Source organism: Melanerpes formicivorus, unplaced genomic scaffold (assembly GCF_026170545.1).
Source record: "Melanerpes formicivorus ecotype bairdi unplaced genomic scaffold, bMelFor1.0.p_v2 SCAF_10, whole genome shotgun sequence".
NCBI classification, from domain to species: Eukaryota; Metazoa; Chordata; class Aves; order Piciformes; family Picidae; genus Melanerpes; species Melanerpes formicivorus.
This window is the reverse complement of record NW_027142362.1, coordinates 22114338-22136475: the sequence shown is the minus strand read 5'-3', so window position 1 is coordinate 22136475 and position 22138 is coordinate 22114338. Positions and strand designations below refer to the sequence as shown.

At 56.3% G+C, this 22138-nt stretch overlaps 1 protein-coding gene across 1 annotated transcript in view; it reads left to right on the top strand.

Annotated features, from left to right (window-relative positions):
- Positions 1 to 2006: 2006 nt before the first annotated feature.
- CSPG4 (chondroitin sulfate proteoglycan 4) overlaps positions 2007 to 22138 on the top strand; it is a 31250-nt gene continuing 11118 nt past the window's right edge. Inside the window, exons 1-4 of the mRNA XM_068144255.1 lie at positions 2007 to 2095; positions 16232 to 16395; positions 17499 to 21080; positions 21382 to 21861. Of these exons, the coding sequence (XP_068000356.1) occupies positions 2011 to 2095; positions 16232 to 16395; positions 17499 to 21080; positions 21382 to 21861 (4311 nt within the window). The 5' untranslated portion in view covers positions 2007 to 2010. The remainder of the gene's footprint in view (positions 2096 to 16231; positions 16396 to 17498; positions 21081 to 21381; positions 21862 to 22138) is intronic.

The following is a 22138-nucleotide window of genomic DNA, read 5'->3' as shown; positions in this document are numbered from 1 at the left end:
GCTCTCTGGCCAGGGGATGGCCAAAGCAGCCTGCAGCAGGAGCTAACTCCTGGGTTGCCACAGGGTATTCAGTGGGGGACATTTGTCTGGCTAACACATGGGGTTTCAGCTAGAGGGTGTCATTTCCTTGCTGGAGGGGAAAAATAGCAACGAAATAGTGAAGGTTTTATTCCATTATGGCTGTGGGCACATTTGTGTCTGTATTTTCCTCCTGTTCAGTGCTGGGTGACACTGATGCCAGCAGGGCCATCAAGTGACACTGATGCCAGCAGGGCCATCAAGTCCCTGCTGTCACTACAAGTAGCAATCCCTGCTGCTGGAGTAGGGAAAACCCCATGTGCAGAGGCAGGAGCAGGCCAGTGAGCATCTCTGAGGTGGAGGATGGTCCAAGTGCTTGGAGCCATCTCTTTGCCCAAGCCATATTTGCTGCCTTTGCCCAAAGCCAATGTTGCCCTGCCAAATGGTGGCTCATCCCTGGTGCTGCAGGGAGCAAAGCAAGCTTGGGGATAGGAAGGAAAGAGCAAACTCAGGGATGCTTGCTGGTGAGTTGGAATTAGTCCTGCTGGGTTGATGGTGGTCCTGGTGCATCCTTCCAGAGGATCCTCCTGTGCCAAGTGGGCAGAAGAGGACTGTAAATGTTCAACCTGCCCGTTACCCATGGATAATGATGGAGACAGCCGAGATCAAACCTCTCTGCTGGAAGGTCCTCGTGAGCCCTGCACATCTCTGTCCCCCAATCAGCCCATAACAAGGAGAGATAAAGGGGACCACAGAGGACAGGCAGGAAGCAAAGTGTCACAGAAGCCCTCAGCACACCTGGAGATGAAGAGCAGAAAGGGGAATACTTGGCAAAATTGAATCTGTACAAATCAGTGAGTCTGGATAATATGTAACCCCCAGACTAAACAGAATTAGCTAATGAACTTACTGAGCCCCTGACAATTACTCAGAGGGGAAAAAAAACAGAGTTCCTGAGAAAACAGCACATCCCAGGTTTGTTTAATGTCTTTATTAATGATCTGAAAGCAAGAGTAAACAACAAATTAATTATATTTGCAGATGACTGGAAGCTGGAAGGTGTCGGGAACGCCGCCGAAGACAGCGCATTCGCACCAAGGGCCCTAAAGAGGTTAGAAATAAACCGGGAGGAAAGCAGCCGCACGCAATCCATCAGCGGAACACGGCACGGGGGAAAAGGGACATGAAATACAGGCATCCAGCGGGGAGCTGGGGTGTGCAGAGCAGGATGCAGGCAAGAGGCTTTGGAGAGGGGTGGAGAATTTACGGATGAGCTACAGCTTGAGCAAAGAGGGCTCTGATACCTGCCAGGACTGTGTGGGGAGAGGAGCAGGGACCTGGGTGAGATGCTGCGTGTTCGAAGAGGTTGTGACCTTGTCCAGAGCACGTGTGGCATCAGCTTGGCACCAGGGGAAGAAGTTAGCAAGCTGTTTTGCCAGTGCTGCGACTGGACTGTATGACCCCCAGGGGCTGAGAGTCTTCCCAGTTGCCTTTAGTCCTTGGGAAGCAGGCGACAGGGAAGGTGGCGCAGGGCAGCTCAGTGTGGGGTGCAGCTGGGGGTGGGCGGCATGGCTTCGGGACTGGGGCTGCATGGACTCCAGGAGCTGGTTTTGCTCAGCCAAAAGCACCTGGCACCGGGGAAAGCCACGGATGCCTCACTTCACCCAGCGCAGGTGGTCGCACCCCGTGTTGGTCTGTGTCCCACCTCAGCGGCCGCTCCTCCCTCGCCTCGCCCAGGCAGAACAAGGGCGCTTTGAGCAGCGGGTGGGCGGCGGGCCGGCAGACAGGGGCCTCTAGCCCTTTAAGAGAGAAAAGTGACTTTGTAATCGGAGCGAATTCCTCCTTTCTGACAGGCGGGAGAAGTTCGGAGGTCCCTCCCTCGCTCCGCTTTATTAATATAGTAGTAGAGGCAGCCCTCGCTTGGAAACAGGCGCTGGCGGTCGCTGTGCCTCACCCGGAGCTCGACTCGCTGCCCCGGCCCTGGGCGACACCATGGGTGCCCGAGGTGGCATTGCCACGCTGCTGCTGCTGCTGGCCTGCCAGCCCCAGTCTCTCCAGGCGGGACCCCCAGCCGGAGGTAAGCCCAGTGCCACCAGCCCACCCGCGGGATGGAGTGGTGAGAAACCAGGGGGATAAAGCTCGGCTTCGGGGGAGTGGGGTGGGGTGGGCTGGGAGGGATGGGCACCCAGTGGGTGGGCACCCATGGGTGCAGGCTGTGCCTCACGGAGGTGGGAGTCCCATCCCCAAGCAGTTAGCTGCCTGGTTTGGGGCAGGGTGTTTGGGCCAGGGTACCCTGTGGGGGAAGACAAGGGTGGGAGGGGGGCTGCTCACCCACCGTGGTTCTCAGGGTGCTGTGCCCCCTAGCTGTGTCTGATACTTTCCACAGGAGTACAAACGTGGTGCTGGGTGGGATGGGGCTCATTCCTCACACACAGGGCTTTGGTCTGTGCCGTGAATGGCACCTCTCCTGCGCCCTGTGCCAGCTCTGGTGGGAAGAGCCAGCCCTCTCTTCCCATGTTTGGCCTTGCCACAGTAGCTGTCTGCAAAGGCATCCCCTGTCATCCAACGAGCTTACTGGGAAGGATGGAGCCAGACAGCATTTGCTAGGGTGTGTGTCACCTCCCAGCTTGGCTATGGCTAGCTGTCCTGTGCACCCAAGGTGGCTGGGGGCATGGGGTGAGGAACTCGCCTCTCCTGCCAGCACAGCCCCAGAGGGATGCAGAATCACCCCCACGGGTGATTGGGCACCGGGGACCAGCCGGGGCTGAGGGTGCTCCCAGGAGAAGGAGCCATGGTGGCACAGGACAGGCTGGCCACAGGCAGCAGGGAGGGCAGAGGACGCTGGCTGCTGCGCAGAGACAGAGCCAGGCAGAGGAGTTACTGCAGGGTACAGGCTGAGACAGGAGCAAAGAGGGTGACATGCTCAGTTTTGCCCAAGCAGTGGCCAGATTTGACCACACAGCTCTTGGCACAGCAGTGTGCCATGCCTCAGCATCCCAACGGCCACCCCACAGCCCTGGTCCCACCCTGCGCCTCCTCCTGCAGCTTCTGCTCCCTGCCCTGCTCCAAGCTGCTTGTACCTGCAATGGTCTGGATATGGGTCTCATCCTGCTCGGGACAGGACTGTACCTTAGCCATGCTGTGCCTGGGGGCTGAGTGACCGTTTGCACGGGGTCAGTGGCATCTGCAGCATCAGAAGTGAAGGGAATTTAGAAGCAGTTTTCCCCCCTTATTCACCCTTAAAATAGTAGAACACTTCACTGAGCAGTTTCTCCTCCCCAGAGCCCTCCCTGGATGCTGGGGCTCCCACCAGCGCCGGGGCAGGAGCTTGTTCCAAGCAGCTTCCAAAGGAATTAGTGACCACCTCTGGTCTTTTGTTCCCCAACCATCTTCCTCCTTGGTGTGAGGAGGAGGAGGAGAATCCCAGAGCCCATCTGCAAGATCCCTGCAGGTCCCTTGTTATCCCCGTTCCCGCTCTAGAGAGCGTGTGGCCTCTGGGACATGCTCCTCTCCTTCCCTCAGGCCTTGTTCCTTTTTTTCTTTTTCCATGCACCAGAATCTGATGATGCCTGGCAAGCTGAGTGGGAAAAAAACTTCCCTCTAGTTAATGAACACAGTCCTCTTCTTCCTCCCAGCATGGGCAGGGATCTCACCCTGCAGAACCCCTGCCCGCTCAGGTCCCCAGGCAGGCTTCTGAGACTGCTCTGGCACTGCTCGTGGCTTTCACTGGCACTGGCCAACCCCGACAGGTTCCCCTCAGGTAATACCATGCATGGCCAGGACACAGCTCCAGGGATCCATGGGCAGGGCTGGGAAAGGAAAGGGGGTTTACACTCATTTTCTGCCACTGCAAACTATTTCTGCCCCCTGCTGGAGTAGATGTGCCAGCCATGACCTCACGTCTGGGCACCAGCTTCCCACAAGCTCCCTGCCCTTGTGAGCATCCCTGTTGAGACCACCAGTGTCCATGCCACACTTTCTCATGGGCTGCCTTCTGGGCCAACCCTCCATCCCATCAGGGAGAGCCACACCGTCTGTCAGCAGCATGCCAGGCACAGGGCTGGGGACAGATTCATTTGCAGGGCTGAAGCCTGCGTTGTGTGTTGCCCCCAAGCCCAGGTTCATGGGCCCGGGCTTCCTGCCCAGCCCAAAGTGGAAAGAGACATCGTGCAAATCAGCAAATACAAGATTATATCAAAAGGCAAAAACACTCATGAAACTTGTCCTCTTGACATCTGAGTGTGAAGCTTCAGTAAGCTGTTCTTAGACAGCCTGGCTCTCCTCCAGTTCCCAGGGAGGTCACCCTTCCCCTAAAACCCTCTCACATGGGGGTCGTAATGAGGAGGGATGTGAGGAGGGGATGAAGGAATTGGATGAGTAGGGTGATATGAGCAGTGTAAACCCAAGCTTCCAGGGACGGGCTGCCAAAAATGTGACCCCCCCCCAAGACCTGGGTGGACCCACAGCAGTGGTGATGGGGGTCTGAGGGAGGTGAGTGTGAGCCTAGCCTTGTCCTGCTTGCCCCAGGACCTGCTCATGGGCAGGGACCAGTGACTGCCCCATGATGCCCAGCTTGTCCTGGTTGCCCTGCTCATGAGCAGGGACCAATGGCTGCCTCAGAGCACTCATCCAGACCCACTGCTGTCACCTCCAGGGTTATCAGCTCCAGGAATCAGTTTCAGCTATTCCTGCCCTCCACTTCTGGAAGCACAGACTTTCTTCTCTGTGAATGCGCCACATGCTTTGAGGTCAGAGCTCCAAGCAGCTGGAAGAGTTTCCAGCTGATGGGAAAGAACAGGAAAAACGCCGAAAAGGGGGGAGAATGCAAACTGGTATCGTGGGAATCGGGGAGGAATATTCTGGTCTCACTCTTATATTTAGCAACAAGAGAGCTGTGGGCAAATCTATAACAAGCACATTCCTCCAGGATTGCAGGACAGGGTTAAGCTCACCCAGAGGAACTAACGTCAGGTTGAAGGCTGGACAGTGACACAGGGCTTGGGAGGCAGCAGGCCAGCGCTGTCTGTGTGCCTAAATAAAGCTCAAAGCACAGACTGTTCAAACAGGCTCAGCCCAGCCTCGGCTCCCAGGGGCTGCTCCCGACGCCCTTTTCAGGTGCCTGGAGAAGCTGGGCTCTGGCTTGTCTCCTTTTTGGGAAGCCAGTCTCCCCGAGTGTTGGCATCACTAGGGAGGGCCTAGAAACTCCTCAGCTCATACTGGTACAGTTCACAGGGCTGGGCTGGGCGTCCCAGCCCTTTCCATGTGCTCAAGTCATCCCTGAAGTACAAGGCAGGTCTGCAGATAGCACAGCCCAGTTTGCAACCTGCCCCTTCCCCACTCCATACCTTCAAACCTCCTGGAGAGACAGAGGCCCACTGGAGAACCCTCACTCCCAAACCAGCACTTCTCTGAGCCATCTCCACTGTGGCCAGTACTTGGTGGGACATTAGAATCAGAGAAAGCATTGTGTTGGAAGGCACCTCTACAGGTCATCTAGACCAACCTGCCTGCAGTGAGCAGGGATATCCCCAACTAGATCATGTTGCTCAGAGCCACATCAAGCCCAACCTTGAACACCTCCAGGGATGGGCTTCCACAGCTTCTCTGGGCAACCTGTTGCAGTGTCTCACCACCATCATAGTAAAGAACTTCCTAATGTCCAATCTAAATCTACCCTGCTCTAGTTTAAAGCCATTGCAATGCTGCACACAGATGGGATCACAGGATCACAGGATGTTAGGAGTTGGAAGGGACCTCCAAAGATCAAGTCCAACCCCCCTGCCAGAGCAGGACCACATAAACCAGCACAGGTCACGCAGGAACACATCCAGACAGGGTTTGAAAATCTCCAGAGAAAGAGATTCCACAGCCTCTCTGGGGAGCCTGTTCCAGTGCTCCATGACCCTTGCAGTAAAGAAGTTCCTCCTCATGTTGAGGTGGAACTTCCTGTGCTGTAGTTAACATCCATAATGATCCTCAGGGTTTTCCTAGGGTAAGTGCAACAGAAAACTGAGCTCCAGAGGAATTGATCATGATGCTCATGGTACTTGTGAAGTTTTCAAATGCACCCAAGGCTTTTAGTTAGTGGGCCACAGCCAGAGAACCCACTTTGTCCTGCTGCAGAGTCATTGCAGCTCTGGATTTTTTTTCCAAGCTATCCTTAAAACCAGAGGAGTGGGACTGCTGCAGCTCTTCCCAGCCCCAGGGTGGGGAGGATGCAGGCTTCCCACCCAGTTTGTCGCTCGTTAGCTGTCACTCATCCTCAGGACAGACCAAACAGGGCCTCCTAGCATCCTCCTGCCAGCCAGCAGTGAGGCTGGGTGAGGCATGTTTACAGCCTGTGCCCCATGCCCAAGAGGCTGATAAATTCCCACTTTCCATCCGTGCTCCCCGGGTGTGTCACCCACGCCGGCTGCGCATCGCTCCAGGCAGTACCTCCGGGAGCTGCCCTGAGCCCAACGGCTGCTCTTGGCTGCCTGACAGACGGACAGACAGTAGCAGACAGAAGGCATCCCGGGGAAGGGAGGGCACTGCCAAACGCTGGCAGCAGCACAGAAAGTCATGGGGCAAACAGCACAGTTTGGAGGTGGCCTCCCAGCCAAGGAGAGAGAAAAGTTACATTGATCCATGGCTGTGACTCACTGGCTGTTGAAGGAGCTTCCATAGGCTGTGAGTCAGCTCGGGGTGGCCCTTGAGGATCCCTGTTGCCTCTTTTGCCCAAATCTTGGCTTCCTGGTGGTTGTTTTTCCTCCCTGTTGCAGGCAGGGCAGGGGGAAGAGGTGGTGAGGGAGGAGAGGGTTGGGGTTCAGAGCACCAGATGGTTGTGGTGCCATTCCTATCTGTCACTGAGCCATAGGCCTCTCCAGTGCTCCCCTGTGCCCAGGGAGAAAGTGAAGGGGGGCCAGAAGGAATTTCCCATTCCCTTTCCCAGCATCTGGCTGGGCTTCAGTCAGGTTCTAAGGCTCTCTGCATCCCATCCCACGGAAATTTCTGAGCCCACCAGGGTCATTTCCTCTGGGAGCTGGGGAGGAGAGAGAGAGGAGTTTTGGCCCGAGGTAGATGTGGCTGAGAAAAGCCTCCTGTGCTGCCCTGCAGCCCTGGGAGGGGATGTGCACACACGCTTCCACACCCCCACAGCCCCCCGCCCCCAGCTATACATTTCCCCTGTGCTACAAATAGAGCAGCGTTTATTTGCTCTGTAAACATCGCCCCAGAGCTTGTTTCTCAGAGATGGAAAAGCCAAGGGGATTACAGGGTTGGGGAGAGAGGGAGGGGGACCTCTGAAGGGATGAGGACAGGAGAGGGAGAGGAGAAATAAAAAGAATATAAAAAGGTAAAGACTAGAAAGAGAGAAAGAGAAGAAGATGAAGAGAAAGAAAAGAAAAGTAAGAAGAGGGAGGGAAAGAGGGAGAAAAGATGAAAAGAAAGATATTTCACCTCTAGAAAGGGAAGGGGAAAGGAAAAAATACTAATTTTCTTCACAGTCAGAATTGCAAGACAGACAATTTAGCATGTCAACCCCAGAGGAGAAAAAAATATCCTCTCTTTCCTCTTCCACACTGCAAGCACCTCTCTCTGTCCATGGAGACACTTTTCTCACTCTCATAGAAAGCCTATCCCAGGCATAGCCCTTGTAGCCTCACAGGGTGCTGTGGGTGATGTGAGTGCTGTGGGTGCTGTGAACGTTGTGGGTGCTGTGAGTGCTGCCCAGCACCAGCACAGCTCCAGCCAGATCACCCCAAGACACACATTTCCTGTCCCTGAGGACAGTGCTAGACAGTGCAAGGCTTCTTACCCACACTGGTGACGGGGATAAGTCTCAGAAATGGGATGGGATTCAGGGATCTGCAGGTGGGAGGTGTTGCCCTGCTTTGCCACACTCCCTGATAACTCAGCTTCCAGCCCAGGCTTTTCCCAAGGTCCCCCTGTTCCTGCAGTGCTGGGATGGTTGGGATTGTCCCCTTGTATGCCACAGTGTGCTCTCCTGCAGCTCTGCAGGCCCTTTCTTCACCACGTGGGAAGCAATTGGGATCAGGAAAGCTGTGGGAGTGAGGGCTGGGATGTACAGGGTGGAGCTGGAAAACCTGCCAGCCAGCGAGGGACAAGGAGATGGCTTGGGAGAAAGAAACAGAAAGAGAAGAGAAGGGGAAAAAATAGAACAAAACCCAACTTGGGATGCTTTGGAAACCACGTCCTTTGGGGCTGATACAATATTTCCAGGCCAACTTCTCCTGGCAGCAGGAGCCTGAGCAAGCCTGAGTCACGCTGCTGGGGACGACACAAAAGCCCCATTGAGCCTCCTGCTTCCCCATATCCTCCCACTTTCTCCCCCTGCTTTGCTTCCCAGGGCAAAAACTCCAACCACCACTTCAGGCTTATTCCTCAAGTCCCTCCAGAGTTGTTTAGCCACCCCTAATTCTTTATCCCTGCTCCTGCTCCTGCTCCAGCCAGGTTCTGGGGATGCTGACCCTGGGGATGCCTCGAAGAGCAGCATGACCTCTGTAGGGGGGGACACAGACGATGTGTGGCCAGTGCCAGCTCCCAGCTCCTTGCCCTCCCCTCCGTGGCTGCATCTGGCTGAGCAGGAGAGTGCAGGAAATACCATCAGCTTCAGGGCTGCTTGAATCATCCTGAAACTACGCTGGATAAGCAAGGGCTGGAGCTTCAGAGCTGCAGCCAAGCCTCCTGGACCTGGCTTTATGGCCTACAGCTTATAGCTGTTGTGGAAAGCTGGGGAGGGCAGGGGGGAGCAGGCAGGCTCCTCGGACAGGGGCTGAAGAGCTGGCAGGACATGGGGTGATACTCCAACACCCTAGCTCCCACCCCCCTCCCAGGCAGGGCAGAATTAGCAGGGGGCATGTTTTGCCCTGACCCCAAAGTCCATGGGCTGCAAAAAGGGCTTTTTCCTTTCTCCCAGAGCTGTCAGGCAGAGGCAGGGGAAGGGGAAGGTGAGAGGGAGAGCAGCTGGCAGGAACACAGGGAGAGGAACAGGATTCATAAGCACAGGCGGAGGGTTTCAAAGCAGTGCAGTGCAGCCAGAGGTAGGAGTGAGCCATCTGCTCCGGGACCAGGGGGATGGGATGGGGGCGAAGCAGAGCAAACCAGCCCAGAAGAGGCTCTTCTCCTGTGCCCGAATCAAGGGTGATGGCCACTTCTGGCAAGCGCTTGGCAGCCGGCTGGCAGCCCCGGGGCGGGTGCTGGGCTGCGGCTTTGCTGGCCGTTTCCCGGGCGCTGCTTTCCAGCAAAGTTCCGCTGGCCGACGCTCCTGGAAAGCATCAGCCTCAGCCCCGGGGAGCCCCACTGTGAGGGAGGGCCAGGTGGAGTGGGGGAGGGTAGAACTGGAGCTCTCGTTCCTATTGTCGGGGTTTGAGAAGCACATACAGCCCTGTCTCAGGGTGTGGGAGATACAGTCTCTGTCTGGAGTCAGTGAGGATAAAACCTGGAAGCAGGGAGGAAGAGGTAAAGCCATGCTCCACGCTGGGAGCTATCACACCAGGGATGGATCTGTGTCCATGACACTCCACCCCCTGAATGTCAAGGCTGGACCCCAGAAGCGAGAGGTTTTTCATAGGGCCGGGCTGTTGGGCTGGCTCTGCCCCGTCCTGCTAGCATGAGAGGGACTGGGATGTCCCCAAGGTCTCCACTGGGTTTGGACACTATCCCTGCAGGCCAAGCCAGGCTCATGTGTGACCTATCTCTGTTGCACCAGCATTTCCTCAATGTGGAGCCCCAGATGGCTGCTTGGCTCTCCTGCTGCACCCAGGCACCCATTCTGGCATCCCTGAAGGCAGCAGCCCCCTCAGCCCATGCCACCTCGCACCCCCTTCTCCTAGCAAAGCCCCAAGTTACAGCTGAGGGCTGCTCCACAGCGGCTGTTTGCCTTAGCCTGCCTCACAGGCTGCTCATTTCCTTCCCCAGCCATAAATAAAACCACCTCGTAAAGCGAAGGGAATGTGCAATATAATGAAACCTTTCTCAGCCCAGCAGATCCCTTCCTCCCCTGGCCCCTCTGCCCCATGCAGGGATAGGGGCACAGCCCGGCCCGGGGACGCAGCCGGGGTGTGGGGGGCTGAGGGTCCTGTCGGGCATCCCAGAGCCAGGCTGGGCACTGGGGAGACTGAAACCCAGGGCCACCCATGGTGGAGGCAGGAGGGCTGGTTCTGGCCACCCTGCCTGTGCTGGGAGTGGCGACGGGAGCTCATGCACATTCTGGAGGGGGAAAACAGGAGAGGTTCAAGCTGCCAAGCAGCAGCAGCCCCAGAGCTGGGTGGCTGCCTCCAAGCCTTTCTGCTGTTTGCATCTTTCCAAACCCTTCTGCTGTTTGCATCTCCCCAAATGCCTCCTGGATTTGAATTCCCTCACACCCCTTTACTGTTCACACCCCCAAACCCCTCCCTGATTTGCATCCTCCCTCCCCCCCCAACCCCTCTGCTATTTGCGGAGTGGGTGGGGGCAGTGCAGCATGGCTGGCGACAGGCGAGCTTGCTACCTTATAAAGTCAGTAAAATAAAAACAACAACCACCCTAAACAACTCAGAGGGACTCAAAACAAGCTTCTGACGCTCGGGTAGAGGAATGCACCAGGCTGGCCATGGGGTGCCCTAGCAGCATCCCATGGGAGGAGGTGGAGGGGGCTCAAGCAGCGCCGGGCACACTGCCGACACAGGGGCCGCTTGTTGGCATGGGCTGGCAAGCAGGAAGGCGGGCAGCCGGCGGGCAGGGCGGCACCGCTGGCCGCACAAGCCCAGGGCTGTTTCGGGCAACAAGGAGCCTTCACTGCCCGGCTGTTTTTCCAGCGTTAGAGAAGCGGTGTGGCAGGGGTGAGAAGCGGCTGCAAACACAGAGGGTGCCTGTGTCTGCACAGGGCTCTCCTGGCTCCCACTTGGGTAATTAAAGAGCTGATTTAATGAATTCCAGTCCCCTCCCTGCAAACACACATGGGCTACCAGCCCTGGCCCTCACCTGCCCCCACCGCAGCCTGAATGAAGCCTTGTTGAGCGGCCAGCCCATCCCCAGCACTGTTTGCTCCACTCCTTCCTCCTCAGCCTCAGCATCCTCCTCTGGGCAGAGCGACAAGGGTTCTTGCAGCCCCTCAGGGACTTGCCTCGACGTGCCAATGCACACCCTAAAGCCCATCCAGCTGTCTCACAGGCAGGACGGGGGATGCCCCAAGCTGTGGTAGGAGATGCCAGCAGGGGAGACATCCATCCACCAGCTCACACAGGAGACATCTCCTCACTCCGAAAATTCCTCGGTCCAGCACCACTTCACTCTGCAAACCCTCATGTGGAGCTTTGTGAGCCGGGAGTTGGCTCCTCGGTCCTCCTACGTGCTGAGAAGGAGGTGGGAGAAGTTTGTGTACTGAAATGTTAAAACACAAGAGAAGAGGCCAAAGCAGCCCTGCTGAGCCACGCAGCACTCCAGAACCACCCCCCTCCCCTGCTCCCCCCCCCTCCGGAGCCAGCTCCTCCAAGGCAGATAGGGATCCCTTCCCCTCCAGGCTCTTGCTCCTCAGGCTGCTGGAGCCGGCCCGCTTCGGGCTGGGATGCCAAAAGCCTCGCTGAACAGGCAGGCAGAAGCAGGAGCTGGAGAGGCTCCCCCCGCCGTGTTTTTCAGCTGGCGGAACCGGGGGACGGGGCCAAGGCGTCCCGACGCGGCGCGTGTCCGGCGCCCGGGGCAGGGCTCGCACAGAGCCATCGCTTGTGCGGCAGCCCCGGCCGGAGCCCGGCACGCTCGGGACCTCGCTCCCAACTCCTTCCTCAGAACTTTTGGCTCCTCTCTTTGCCTTTTTTTTTTTTTTTTTCTCCCCCCTCTCCCCCTCCCCCCAAGGCACACCAGAAAAAAACAAAAAAAAAACCAAAAAACCATCACCCAGATGACAGTGCAGCCTATAATCTGCTGGCTGCTGGCCGGCTGCTCGGAAACTCTGACGGAGGCTGCTCTCGCTTTGTCAATGCCTTTCCATCGGATCAGCCTGGCAAGGCAGGGGCAGCGATTTCCCGCGGGACACCCGGCGCTGGGAGTAAGTGGGAACCTCACTTAGTTTTAGCCAGGGCAAGTTAAATGGCCGAGGTGCCCAACCCACAGCCAGGATAAGGAGACCTGCTGTGCCCCACAGCAGGGGAGGAAGGGCCAGCTTGGGCATCTCCATCCAGGGATGAGGCTTGGCTCATGGCATGCTCGTAGTGTGATCACAGCTCTTGGGAAAGTGACCACCAGATCACCTTGGGTTTTGGGCCACAGGACTGCATCTGCATGGAATGACCCTGGGTTGGGGCAGGATGTCCAGGAGGGAGTCCCTGCTCTCTCCGTGTGTGCCTAAATCAGAGCTGCCATCCAAACCACCAACTGGGATGGGGCACCCCGTGCCATGGAGGCTCCTTCAGGGCAAAATACATTTGAAAAGCAAACCTAAACCCCAGGAAAAAAAAATATATTTTCTGCATCTTTTGCAATGTAGAAGGCAAGGAAGAGGGGAGGAGGTGAAAAGCTGTGAGTCCCTTGTGGAAGAGAAATGCCACAGGTTGACCAGCGTTTGACTCCTGGCTGGGCTGCTGAGAAGAGGAGAGCAGCCCTGAAATAAAGCAGAGATTTGGGAAGATAAACAGCAGTAACTCACACTGCCCTGCTGCTGGAGGGATAAAAAAACCAACCACCAGCTCCTCCTGAAGCCAGGCAGTGGTGCCTCCTCCCTGCCCCAGCAAACAGCCCTGCTCCTCAGGGCACCCCTGCTTCCCATAACTTTTTATTGGTAGTAATTTATGAGAGACAGAGAAGAAAATAATATCTGGCAACTTCAGGAGAACAGAGGCAGGACAAAATGTGCTGGCTGCTGGAGCTGCTGCCCCTTGTCACACTGGAAAACAGGCTGGCTCTGTGAGACAGGCTCCTCCACCCCCAAAACGTGATGCCCAGCACCCATGGCAAGATGCTGCCTAGCCCCTGGGCTGGCAGAAGAGCTGCTGATGGGTCTAGCCCCAGCAAAGATTTGCCTCTTTATGAGAGTGTCTGCTTGGTGTCCCTCTGAAAAGCATGTTTTGGGGATTAGGGGAAGCCAGAAACCAAACTGTAACAAAATCCTGGTGGGAGCTGGAGCACAGAGCATGCACACATGGGGGAACATCGAAGGGAGCCAGCACATAACGTACACGCAATGTCTCTGGGGACACCACTATATTGCACGCATGTGTGCAGGCCTGGCTGGGCCTGAGCAACAACTTGTGCATGGAGGGAGAGGAAAATTCCCTTCTGCAACTTGGCCCATTGTTCCTGCTCACCAAACCTAAGTGCAGAGCTCCAGGCAGCACCCATCACCCCTGCCCGCTGAGCAAGGTGCACTGGGGCTGGCTGGTTTTGCAAGGGCTACCGGAAGGAGGGAGCAGGTCAGGGGAGGACAGAGCCCTTCACAACCCTGCAAAGAATAGCAAAGATCCTCTGAGTCACTGGCTGGGCTGAAGAGAACAAAGAAGCCAAAGTGCCCCATGCCAATGGCCAGGAAATGAGAGGGCTTGGGTTAAGGCACCCTGGCAGCCCTACCCGGGGCCGAGCAAAGGGCTTGGTATTAAAGCAAGGGACAGATATTTCCATGCTGCTATTTCTTCCCTGCCCAGGGCCGGTCCTTGCAATATCCATGTTCTTTCCCCAGCCTTTAGGAGAAAGCTGAGGCAGTTTTGCCACTGCCAGCAGCAGGAAGTTATTTTTTGTGGTATTTGGGCAAGGAGATCTCCCTGTCCTTGAGAGGCTCAGAAGAGCATCACTGTACATAGGGCATGGCAGAGCTCATCTCAGAAGATAAGGCAATAAGCCAAAGAAGGGTGCTCCAACTCTACCCTTGCCAGGCAAACCTTCACCGTCACCTCTAACCCTGATTAGCCTCAAAGAAATTTGGGCATCTGTAAGAGCACATGTGTGCTCCAATCCCTGCTTTCTCCTAAAGAAAGCAGGGGCTGGGCTTGGACTCTCAGAGAGGCAAAAATCTCACCCTCCTTTCTCCCTGGCACCTCAGCAAACTGCCAGACCCTAAACCCAAGCGCAGGTCTGCAGCTGGGTGGATTTGATGCCACCATGTGCAATAATGGAGCACAGCAGGAAAGCTCTGCATGGGAGGAGGCCTACAAGAAAGCTGGAGAGGGATTTTTACAAAGGCTTCTAGTGGTAGGACAAGGGGGAATGGATTTAAGCTGAAAGAGGAATATTAGGAAGAAATTCTTTACAGTGAGGGTGATGAGGTTCTGGAATGGGTTGCCCAGGGAAGTTATGGATGCCCTCTCCATATTGGTGCTCATGCCCAGGTCAGACAAGGCCTTGAGCAACCTGGTCTAGTGGAAGGTGTCCCTGCCCACAGCAAGGGGGGGGGGGTGTGGAACTAGGTGATCTTTAAGATCTCTTGCAACCCAAACCCTTCTATGACTCTATGACAAGCTTGAGCACAGCAGGCTTCCCAGCCTGTGCCTACAAACGGTCTGAAAACCTGCATGGCCACTCCTCTCACCGTACATTTACAGCTCTTCTGTAGCCTTCTGAGTGTTTATGCTTCACCCTGTAAGCACAGAATGAAGGTGGCCATGGCTTGCTCTGGAGCTAACCGGGATGGGTGGCTGTGCCTGGCAGACACAGGCACTTCGTGTGCAGGCAGCGCTCACGCACGCCCCAAGCCAGCTGAAGATCAGCAGCGCTCTCACATTAATCCCTGCCACTCCCTGTGCTTTCCACCCTGCCCTCTCCTGCCTGTGCCCTGTGACACAGTCTCTCATTTGGTGACCACATGCCATTGAGCTGAGTCCCTGCAGGGCTGGTGCAGACTGGTCGCTGAACGTGTTCCAGCTACAACTTCGGCCGCCCCCCTTGAGCCGATGTTTCCGTGTGGCCTCACATCCACATATGGGTTGCAGGCACACACGTTCATTCCTCCGGCACTGACGGAGCAGCCACCTCCAGGGGCAACGTCAGCCACGTCTGGATGATAGGGGGAGCTGTTAGGAAGCGCTGTTAAACAAGGAGAGAAGAGTGCGGTGTTGGCTGACCTGGTGGCGTCCCTGGGGCTCCCACGCAGCATCACTAAGGGAGCTGGGGCTGTTTGGTTTGGAGAGCAGGAGGCTGAGGGGAGACCTCATTGCTCTCTATGGCTACCTGAGGGGACATTGCAGAGGGGCTGGTGCTGGTCTCTTTTCACAGGTGATTAGTGATAGCACAAGAGGGAATGGCCTCAAGCTATGACTGGATAGGCTTAGACTGGACACTAGGAAAAAGTTTTACCCAGCAAGAGTGGTCAGGCATTGGAATGAGCTGCCCAGGGAGGTGGTTGAGTCACCAACCCTGGATGTGTTTAAAGGTCATTTGGATGTGGTGCTTGGGGATATGGTTCAGGGGTGAATGTTGTAGAGCAGGGTTCTGGGTTGGACTTGGTGATCCTGAGGGTCTTTTCCACCCTGAATGTTTCTGTGACGTCTCCGATTGCAGTGATTGACACTGCCCAGGGAACGCAGGCAAGGCAGGACATGGCCACTGCTGTGAGGGTCCATAGCCCTCCAAAGGGAGACAGCCATGGCAGAAAGGGGAAAGACTCAGGGGAACATCTTGCCTCCTAAACTCAGGAACTCGTTCAGGAACTTGGCATGATGACAGCATTACTGTGTCTGTCTTGGACAAGTAACAAAGGGGGAAGGTTCATCTAAAAGCTGCATGGGCAAGGAGAAACACCACCTCCACCTTGCCAGCCAGCCCCTGGGAACCCCTTCTCCTGGGAAAATCAGAGAAGAGGAACCTAGGTTCATAGAATCATCGAGTTCAGTCATAACCCAACACAACTGCTAGACTGTGTCCCTCAGCACCTCATCTAACCTTCAGGGATGGCAACTCCAATGCTCCCCTGGGAAGCCTCTTCCGGTGCCTGATGACCCTTCTGGTGAAGAAATTTTTCATAGTATCCAAACTAAACCTTCCCTGATGCACCTTGAGGTCATTTCTTCTTGTCCTACCACATTACCTGGGAGAAGAGGCAGGCACCTTACTGCAAGCTAGAAACCCCTTCCCCTAGGATAATCAGAGCAGACTCTCCCAAGGGTCTTCACAGCCTGGTGTGTTCCACCACCCTCTCACAGGGCAGAGAGAGAGGGGATGAAGGGTGGGTTTGAGAGGTTCCATACAGCAGCCACACAGACAGGGCTTGTGGGAGGTGTCCTTCCCTGCCTGACCCTCTCCCTTTTCTCCCCAGCCTCTTTCTTTGGGGACAGCTATGTGGAGATGCCGCTGGTGGATGCCTCGCGCACAGTGCGGCTGCACCTCCAGCTGTACACCAGCCAGGGAAGTGGGCTGCTCTTCCTGGCTGCTGGCCAACCCGACTACCTCCTGCTCCAGCTGAGAGCTGGCAGCCTGCAGGTCAGTACCTTGGCACCCTGCTGTGGGTCAGGGCTTCACCCAGTGCAAGGAGGAAGTGGGGGCAGCACCTGAAAGCAGAAGTCCATGGGGTTGGACGCCAGCATGGACAGCCAAGCTGCCAAGACCTCTGCCAAGGGAATGTTAAGGGTTCAAGAGAAGAGCAGAAGGCCTTGGGAGAATCAGTTACATACAGAGAAACAAGGTCCAGCTGGGGAAAATCATCACCTGCTGCCTGAGGTGATGCTGGGGAGCATCATGGAGATGGCCAGGCAACAGCACCCTGTGCACCAGTCAAACATGGTGCACAGCACCCTCAGGGTGCTAGAGATAATGAAGAGAAGGGATGAGTCAAGAGTCCCACCACAGGCCAAGCCCAGATAGGGCGTGGGAAGGGATCAGGACAGAAGAGTAGAATTGCCCTCTTGTGGTTATGGTTTTGGCACCCACCATGAAGGAAAAGAGCAGGGAACATCCGAGGCACACATCCTGCCTCTCCTGAAGCCTGGGCTAGGCCAACAACCACATCTAAACCAAAGCAGGAGAGCAAGCAAGCAGCTGACTGGAGGTCTCCCTAATGCAGACCATGTGTCTCAGGGTCCCTCAGCTAACCCTCTACTTAGGCAGGCTCCAGGCTGCTGCTTGTGGAGAGCAAAACCTGCTATTTCTCCTGCCACTTCCCAGGGCGAGGGCTGCAACAGCCCAGGCTGCAGGCATGAATGGAGCAGGGCAAGAAGAGCCAACATCTGGCAGGATTTCTCCAGAGGGTGAGAGGAAAAGCCTAGTGGTGAGACTGGGGGGTGGAGGACCCCAGGGATAAAGCCCCAAGACTTGGATTTGCAGAATGTGAGGTAAAAAAGGAGAGAAATCCCAAGACCAGGACAGAGAAAGCACAGCCAGAGAAGGGGATCTAGCTTGGCTGGGAGGAACATACACAGAGGAGGAAGAGGGTGGGGTGGCCAGGAGTGAACAGGGGGACCAAAGCACTTCTGAGCCCCCTGGAACAGTCCATGTTTCAGTAGGTGTTTCTGGTAGGTGGGGAGGTCTCCTCACCCATCAGACAATTCCTTGCTTGAGCTGAACACTTCCCATGTGCTACCCTGCAGGCCAGGCTGCGGCTGGGCTCAGAGGAGGTGATGCTGCAGTCACCAGCAGAGCTGCAGCTCAATAACCTGGCGGTGCACGATGTGAAGCTGCTGGTGGAAGATGGCAGGATGATGCTCACCATCGATGGCCTCTTTAACAGCTCCGTGGACGTGGTAGGGCCTGTACGGGAGCTGGACATCCAGCACGGCCTCTTTGCTGGTGGAAGAGGTAGCCTTGACCTACCATACCTTGCTGAGGCCAGCTCCCCCTTCAGAGGCTGCCTCCACTTAGTGACATTCAATGGCCTGGATGTCCTCTCCCCTCCGTCCTCTGATGGCAGCTCCAAGATCTTCCACCGGGTCCAGGAAGGGTGCAGCACACAGTTCTCTGCAGAGCCCGATGACCCCTTTGGGTTCCCAGGGCCACACTCCTATGTTGCATTTCCCACCTGGAATGCGAGGGAGGAAGCGACCATCGAGTTTGTGATAACCACCAGCATCACCCAGGCACCCCTCATCTACCATGCCGGGCTGGAGAACGACTTCTTCTACCTGGAGATCTCCAACGGGCGCCTGAGGGGGTTTGTTGAGAAGGGCAATGGCATCATCGTCCTGCACAACAACGTCTTCATCAGCGACGAGCAGCAGCATTATGTCAAGGTCTACACAGACGTCCACAAGTTTGAGATACTGATAGATTACTACGCCTCATCCACATCCAACCGGGGCATCAACAACTACCTGGACCTTCAGGGAAACCTCTTCATTGGAGGCATGAATGAAAAAGCTTTGCAGAGGCTGAAGGAGCACCATCTTGCTTTCATCTCAGTGTGGACCATGGCCAACAACTCCTTCGTTGGCTGCCTGGAAGACCTGCGGATAAACCTGCAGAGGAGGAGCCTGCAAGATGCTGTGATCACAAAAGACATCACTGCAGGCTGTGGGAAGCAGGAGCACTACTGGGACTACGAAGAGACGTACGAGCAGGACGATGCACATACCTCCCCACCTCCAGATATCTGGTCAGTAGCACCAGGCCTGGCAGCAGAACCGTGCCGGCCAGACAGCAGCTTCCCCCCTGCCTTCGCCAACATCAGCAGGCTGCTTCACGTCAGCCCCCTCATCGTCTCCGAAGGGGGCATGGCATATCTGGAGTGGAAACACACCCAGCCAACTGTAGACCTGAGCCTCGCAAGCATCCGGCAGTCCCAAATCCTCTTCAGCATCACCAATGACCCCAGGCATGGCCAGCTGGAGCTGGACATTCCTGGGTCAAGGAGCAGAAGAAAGTTCACCTTGTTGGACATTGTGAACAGGAAAGTCAGATATGTCCACGATGGCTCCGAGGGGCCCATGGACCAGCTAATGCTGGAGGTGACAGTGACTGCCCAGCAAGGGGTCCCAGAATGCTTGCGGCAGGGGCAAATGTACCTGCTGCCCATCATGATCAACCCCACCAACGACGCCCCACAGGTGATCTTTCCCCATGGGAACCACATGACAATCCTGAAGCACACGCGGAAACACCTGACCACAGACGTCCTGCAGGTCCTAGATGATGACACATCCTGTGATGACCTTGAACTCCAGCTGCATGGTGGCCAGCACATGGAGGAGGGTTATGTAGAGTATGACTTTCACCCTGGAGTGCCCATCGAAGAGTTCTCCTGCAGGGATCTGGAAGCAGGCAACATAGTCTACGTGCACCAGAGTGGGACAAACTCGCAGCTCACCTTGCAGGTGAACGATGGCACAGTCCCAAGCCCTATTGCCACCCTGAGGATCCTTGCCATCGATCCTGACATCCGCCTGCGCAACAACACCGGCCTCTCCACCTCCCAGGGAGGGGCTGCACGCATCACCACGGCCAACCTCTCAGTGGAGACCAACGCAGTCAACCAACAAGTCGTCATCCTCTATGTCCTCACGGAGCCCCTAAGGTATGGCGAGGTCCAGAAGCAAGGCAGCATGGGAGGGGAATGGAAAAAAGTTGAATCCTTCCACCAGCAAGACCTGGAGCAAGGGCGCATCCAGTATTTTAGCACAGACACAGAGCACCACCTGGAAGATGTTGTGGAGAAGCTGCAATTTGAAGTCCAAGTGGGACAGAAGGTCTTGCAAAATAACACTTTTGTCATAAGGATTAAAAGAGCCACCATTAAGATGAGGACCATGGTCCCCCTCCAGATGAAGAACAGGCGGCACAGAAATATCACCAGTAAGGAGCTGGAGGCGATGCTGGAAGATCCAAACTCTGCTCCAGTCCCTTTCCACTATGTGATAATCCAGGCTCCCAAAAAGGGAAATCTGGAGCTGCTGGGCAACAGGCTGACTGAAGGCTTTGGGTTTACCCAAGACGACCTGCAACAAAACCACCTGAGCTACAGCGCCACCATCAGGAACTCCCAGCAAGCTGAGGACACCTTCCAGTTCCGTGTCCGCGGTGGGGAGCAGCATTCTCCTGTCTACACCTACACAATCAGCATCGGTGGAGACCCTGATGCACCAGCTCTGACCAACGTCCTCCTGACCGTGCCAGAAGGGGGACAAGCTGTCATCTCCAAAGATCACCTGTTTGTCCAGAGCATGAACAGCATGGACTACCTCTATGAAGTGATTGAGGGGCCCGCACACGGGAGGCTGGCCTGGGCTGCATCCCACGGCTGGGCCTCCAGAGAGGAGATCACAGAGTTCACCAACGATGACATCCTGCACCGCCGTCTGCTGTACCAGCACGACGACTCTGAGACGCTGGAGGATGACATCCCCTTTGTGGCGACGCGGCAGGGCGAGGGCAGCGCTGAACCCGAGGCAGAGGAGGTGAGAGGCGTTTTCAGGGTCTCTATCCAACCCATCAATGACCATGCCCCGGTCCAAGTGGTGAACAAGGTCTTCAACGTGGTGCGCAACGGGCAGCACCTGCTGACGACAGAGGACATTGCCTTCAGCGACAAGGACTCTGGCTTCTCCGACACGCAGCTGGTGCTGGCAAGGAAGGACATCTTGTTTGGCAGCATCGTCTCTGTTGATGACAGGAGCCACCAGGTCTATCGGTTCACACAGGATGACCTGAGGAAGAAGAAGATCCTCTTTGTCCATTCAGGGGCTGACCGGGGCTGGATTCAGCTACAGGTCTCGGATGGCCTCCACCAAACCACGGCCATCCTGGAAGTGCAGGCATCAGACCCCTACATCAAAATAGTCAACAACACCGGTCTGGTCATCCCCCAGGGCAGCCAGGGGAGCATTGACTCTTCTGTCCTCAGCCTGGAAACCAACATGGACATTAGGTCAGACGATGAGATACGGTTCCTGATAACAACCCCTCCAAGGTGGGGGACCGTGCTGAGAGGGGAGCAGCCGGTCATGGCTTTCTCCCAGAGGGACCTGCTAGCAGGAGAGATCTCCTACCGCCACAATGGGAGCAGGAATAGCCGGGATGAGCTCCAGTTCACTGTAGAAGCAAACGAGGTATCAGTGGAGGACACACTGGCCATCAGCGTGTTCTTGGACACCCATCCCAGCCCCTTGCGCATAGTCAACCGCAAGGAAATCCACGTCTTCCAGGGAGAAGCAGCTGGGATCAAGGAGCAGTACTTACTGGTGAGTATCCCTTTCTCTAGTCATTCCCCACATCTGCATCCCTTTCCTGGATACCAAACCAGGCCAGCCACTGGTGGGACTCCATTTTATACCCACCTGCACAGGGGAAAGGACTTGTGCATGTGTCAAGCTTTGCCCAGGGGGAGAGGTGGGGGTTCAGGCACGGCCTCAGACAGAAGGTGACTCTTGCAGCTCATCCCCTGTGCAAAGCCATGGCACATTGCACAGTGGTGGGCTGCAGGGCAGCCCAGCCTCACAGGAACCAGCCTCAGCTCATGCCTTGTCTCCCCCACACTCCCAGGTGGCCCATGAAGAGATCCCTCCCCAGGACATAGTTTACCAGGTGAGCAGCCCCCCAGCTTCTGGCTTCCTGGCAATGCTTCAGCACGAAGAGGACGCAAACGAGCAGCCCAGCCTGGACCCCATCCAGTCCTTCACCCAGGAGGACATCAATGACGGCAGGGTCCTCTACCTCCACTCCAAGCCGGATGAGGAGCGTGACCAGTTTGTCGTGGACATCGCAGCCCGTGGTGTAGAACCACTGCAAGGGGTGGTGGTGAGCCTGGTCATGCTCCCGATTGCCATCCCCCTAGACGTCCACAACATCACAGTGCCCGAAGGTGGCTCTGCTACCCTCTCCACAGGCATCCTCAGCATCCCCAACACATACTACACGGCTCTTGGTGTGGAGTTCAGGGTGCTCGAGCCCCCCCGGTTTGGCACCCTCCTGAAAAGCGAGCGGCCTGAGGATGGCGAGCTGCAGGGTTTCACCTGGACTGAGGTAGAGCAGCCAAGGCTGTCCACTTCCCCACTACCCTGCTCTCTCAGGGGTGTTGAGAAGAGCCTGGGGCTAGGCTCCAGGCCCAACTGCACCAGGAGGCTGGGGAGGGCTGTGGGGCTCCTCTCCCCACTAGAGAGCTCTGTCCTTGGGATGGAGGGGTTTGGGTGCTGGCTTTGCCCTCCAGACAGATCATCAATCCCCAAAGTGCTTTTAAATGTCCCACGGGATTCAGAATGGGGCTGTGGGCAGAGCATCCAGGCTGGGCTCCAGGTCTGCT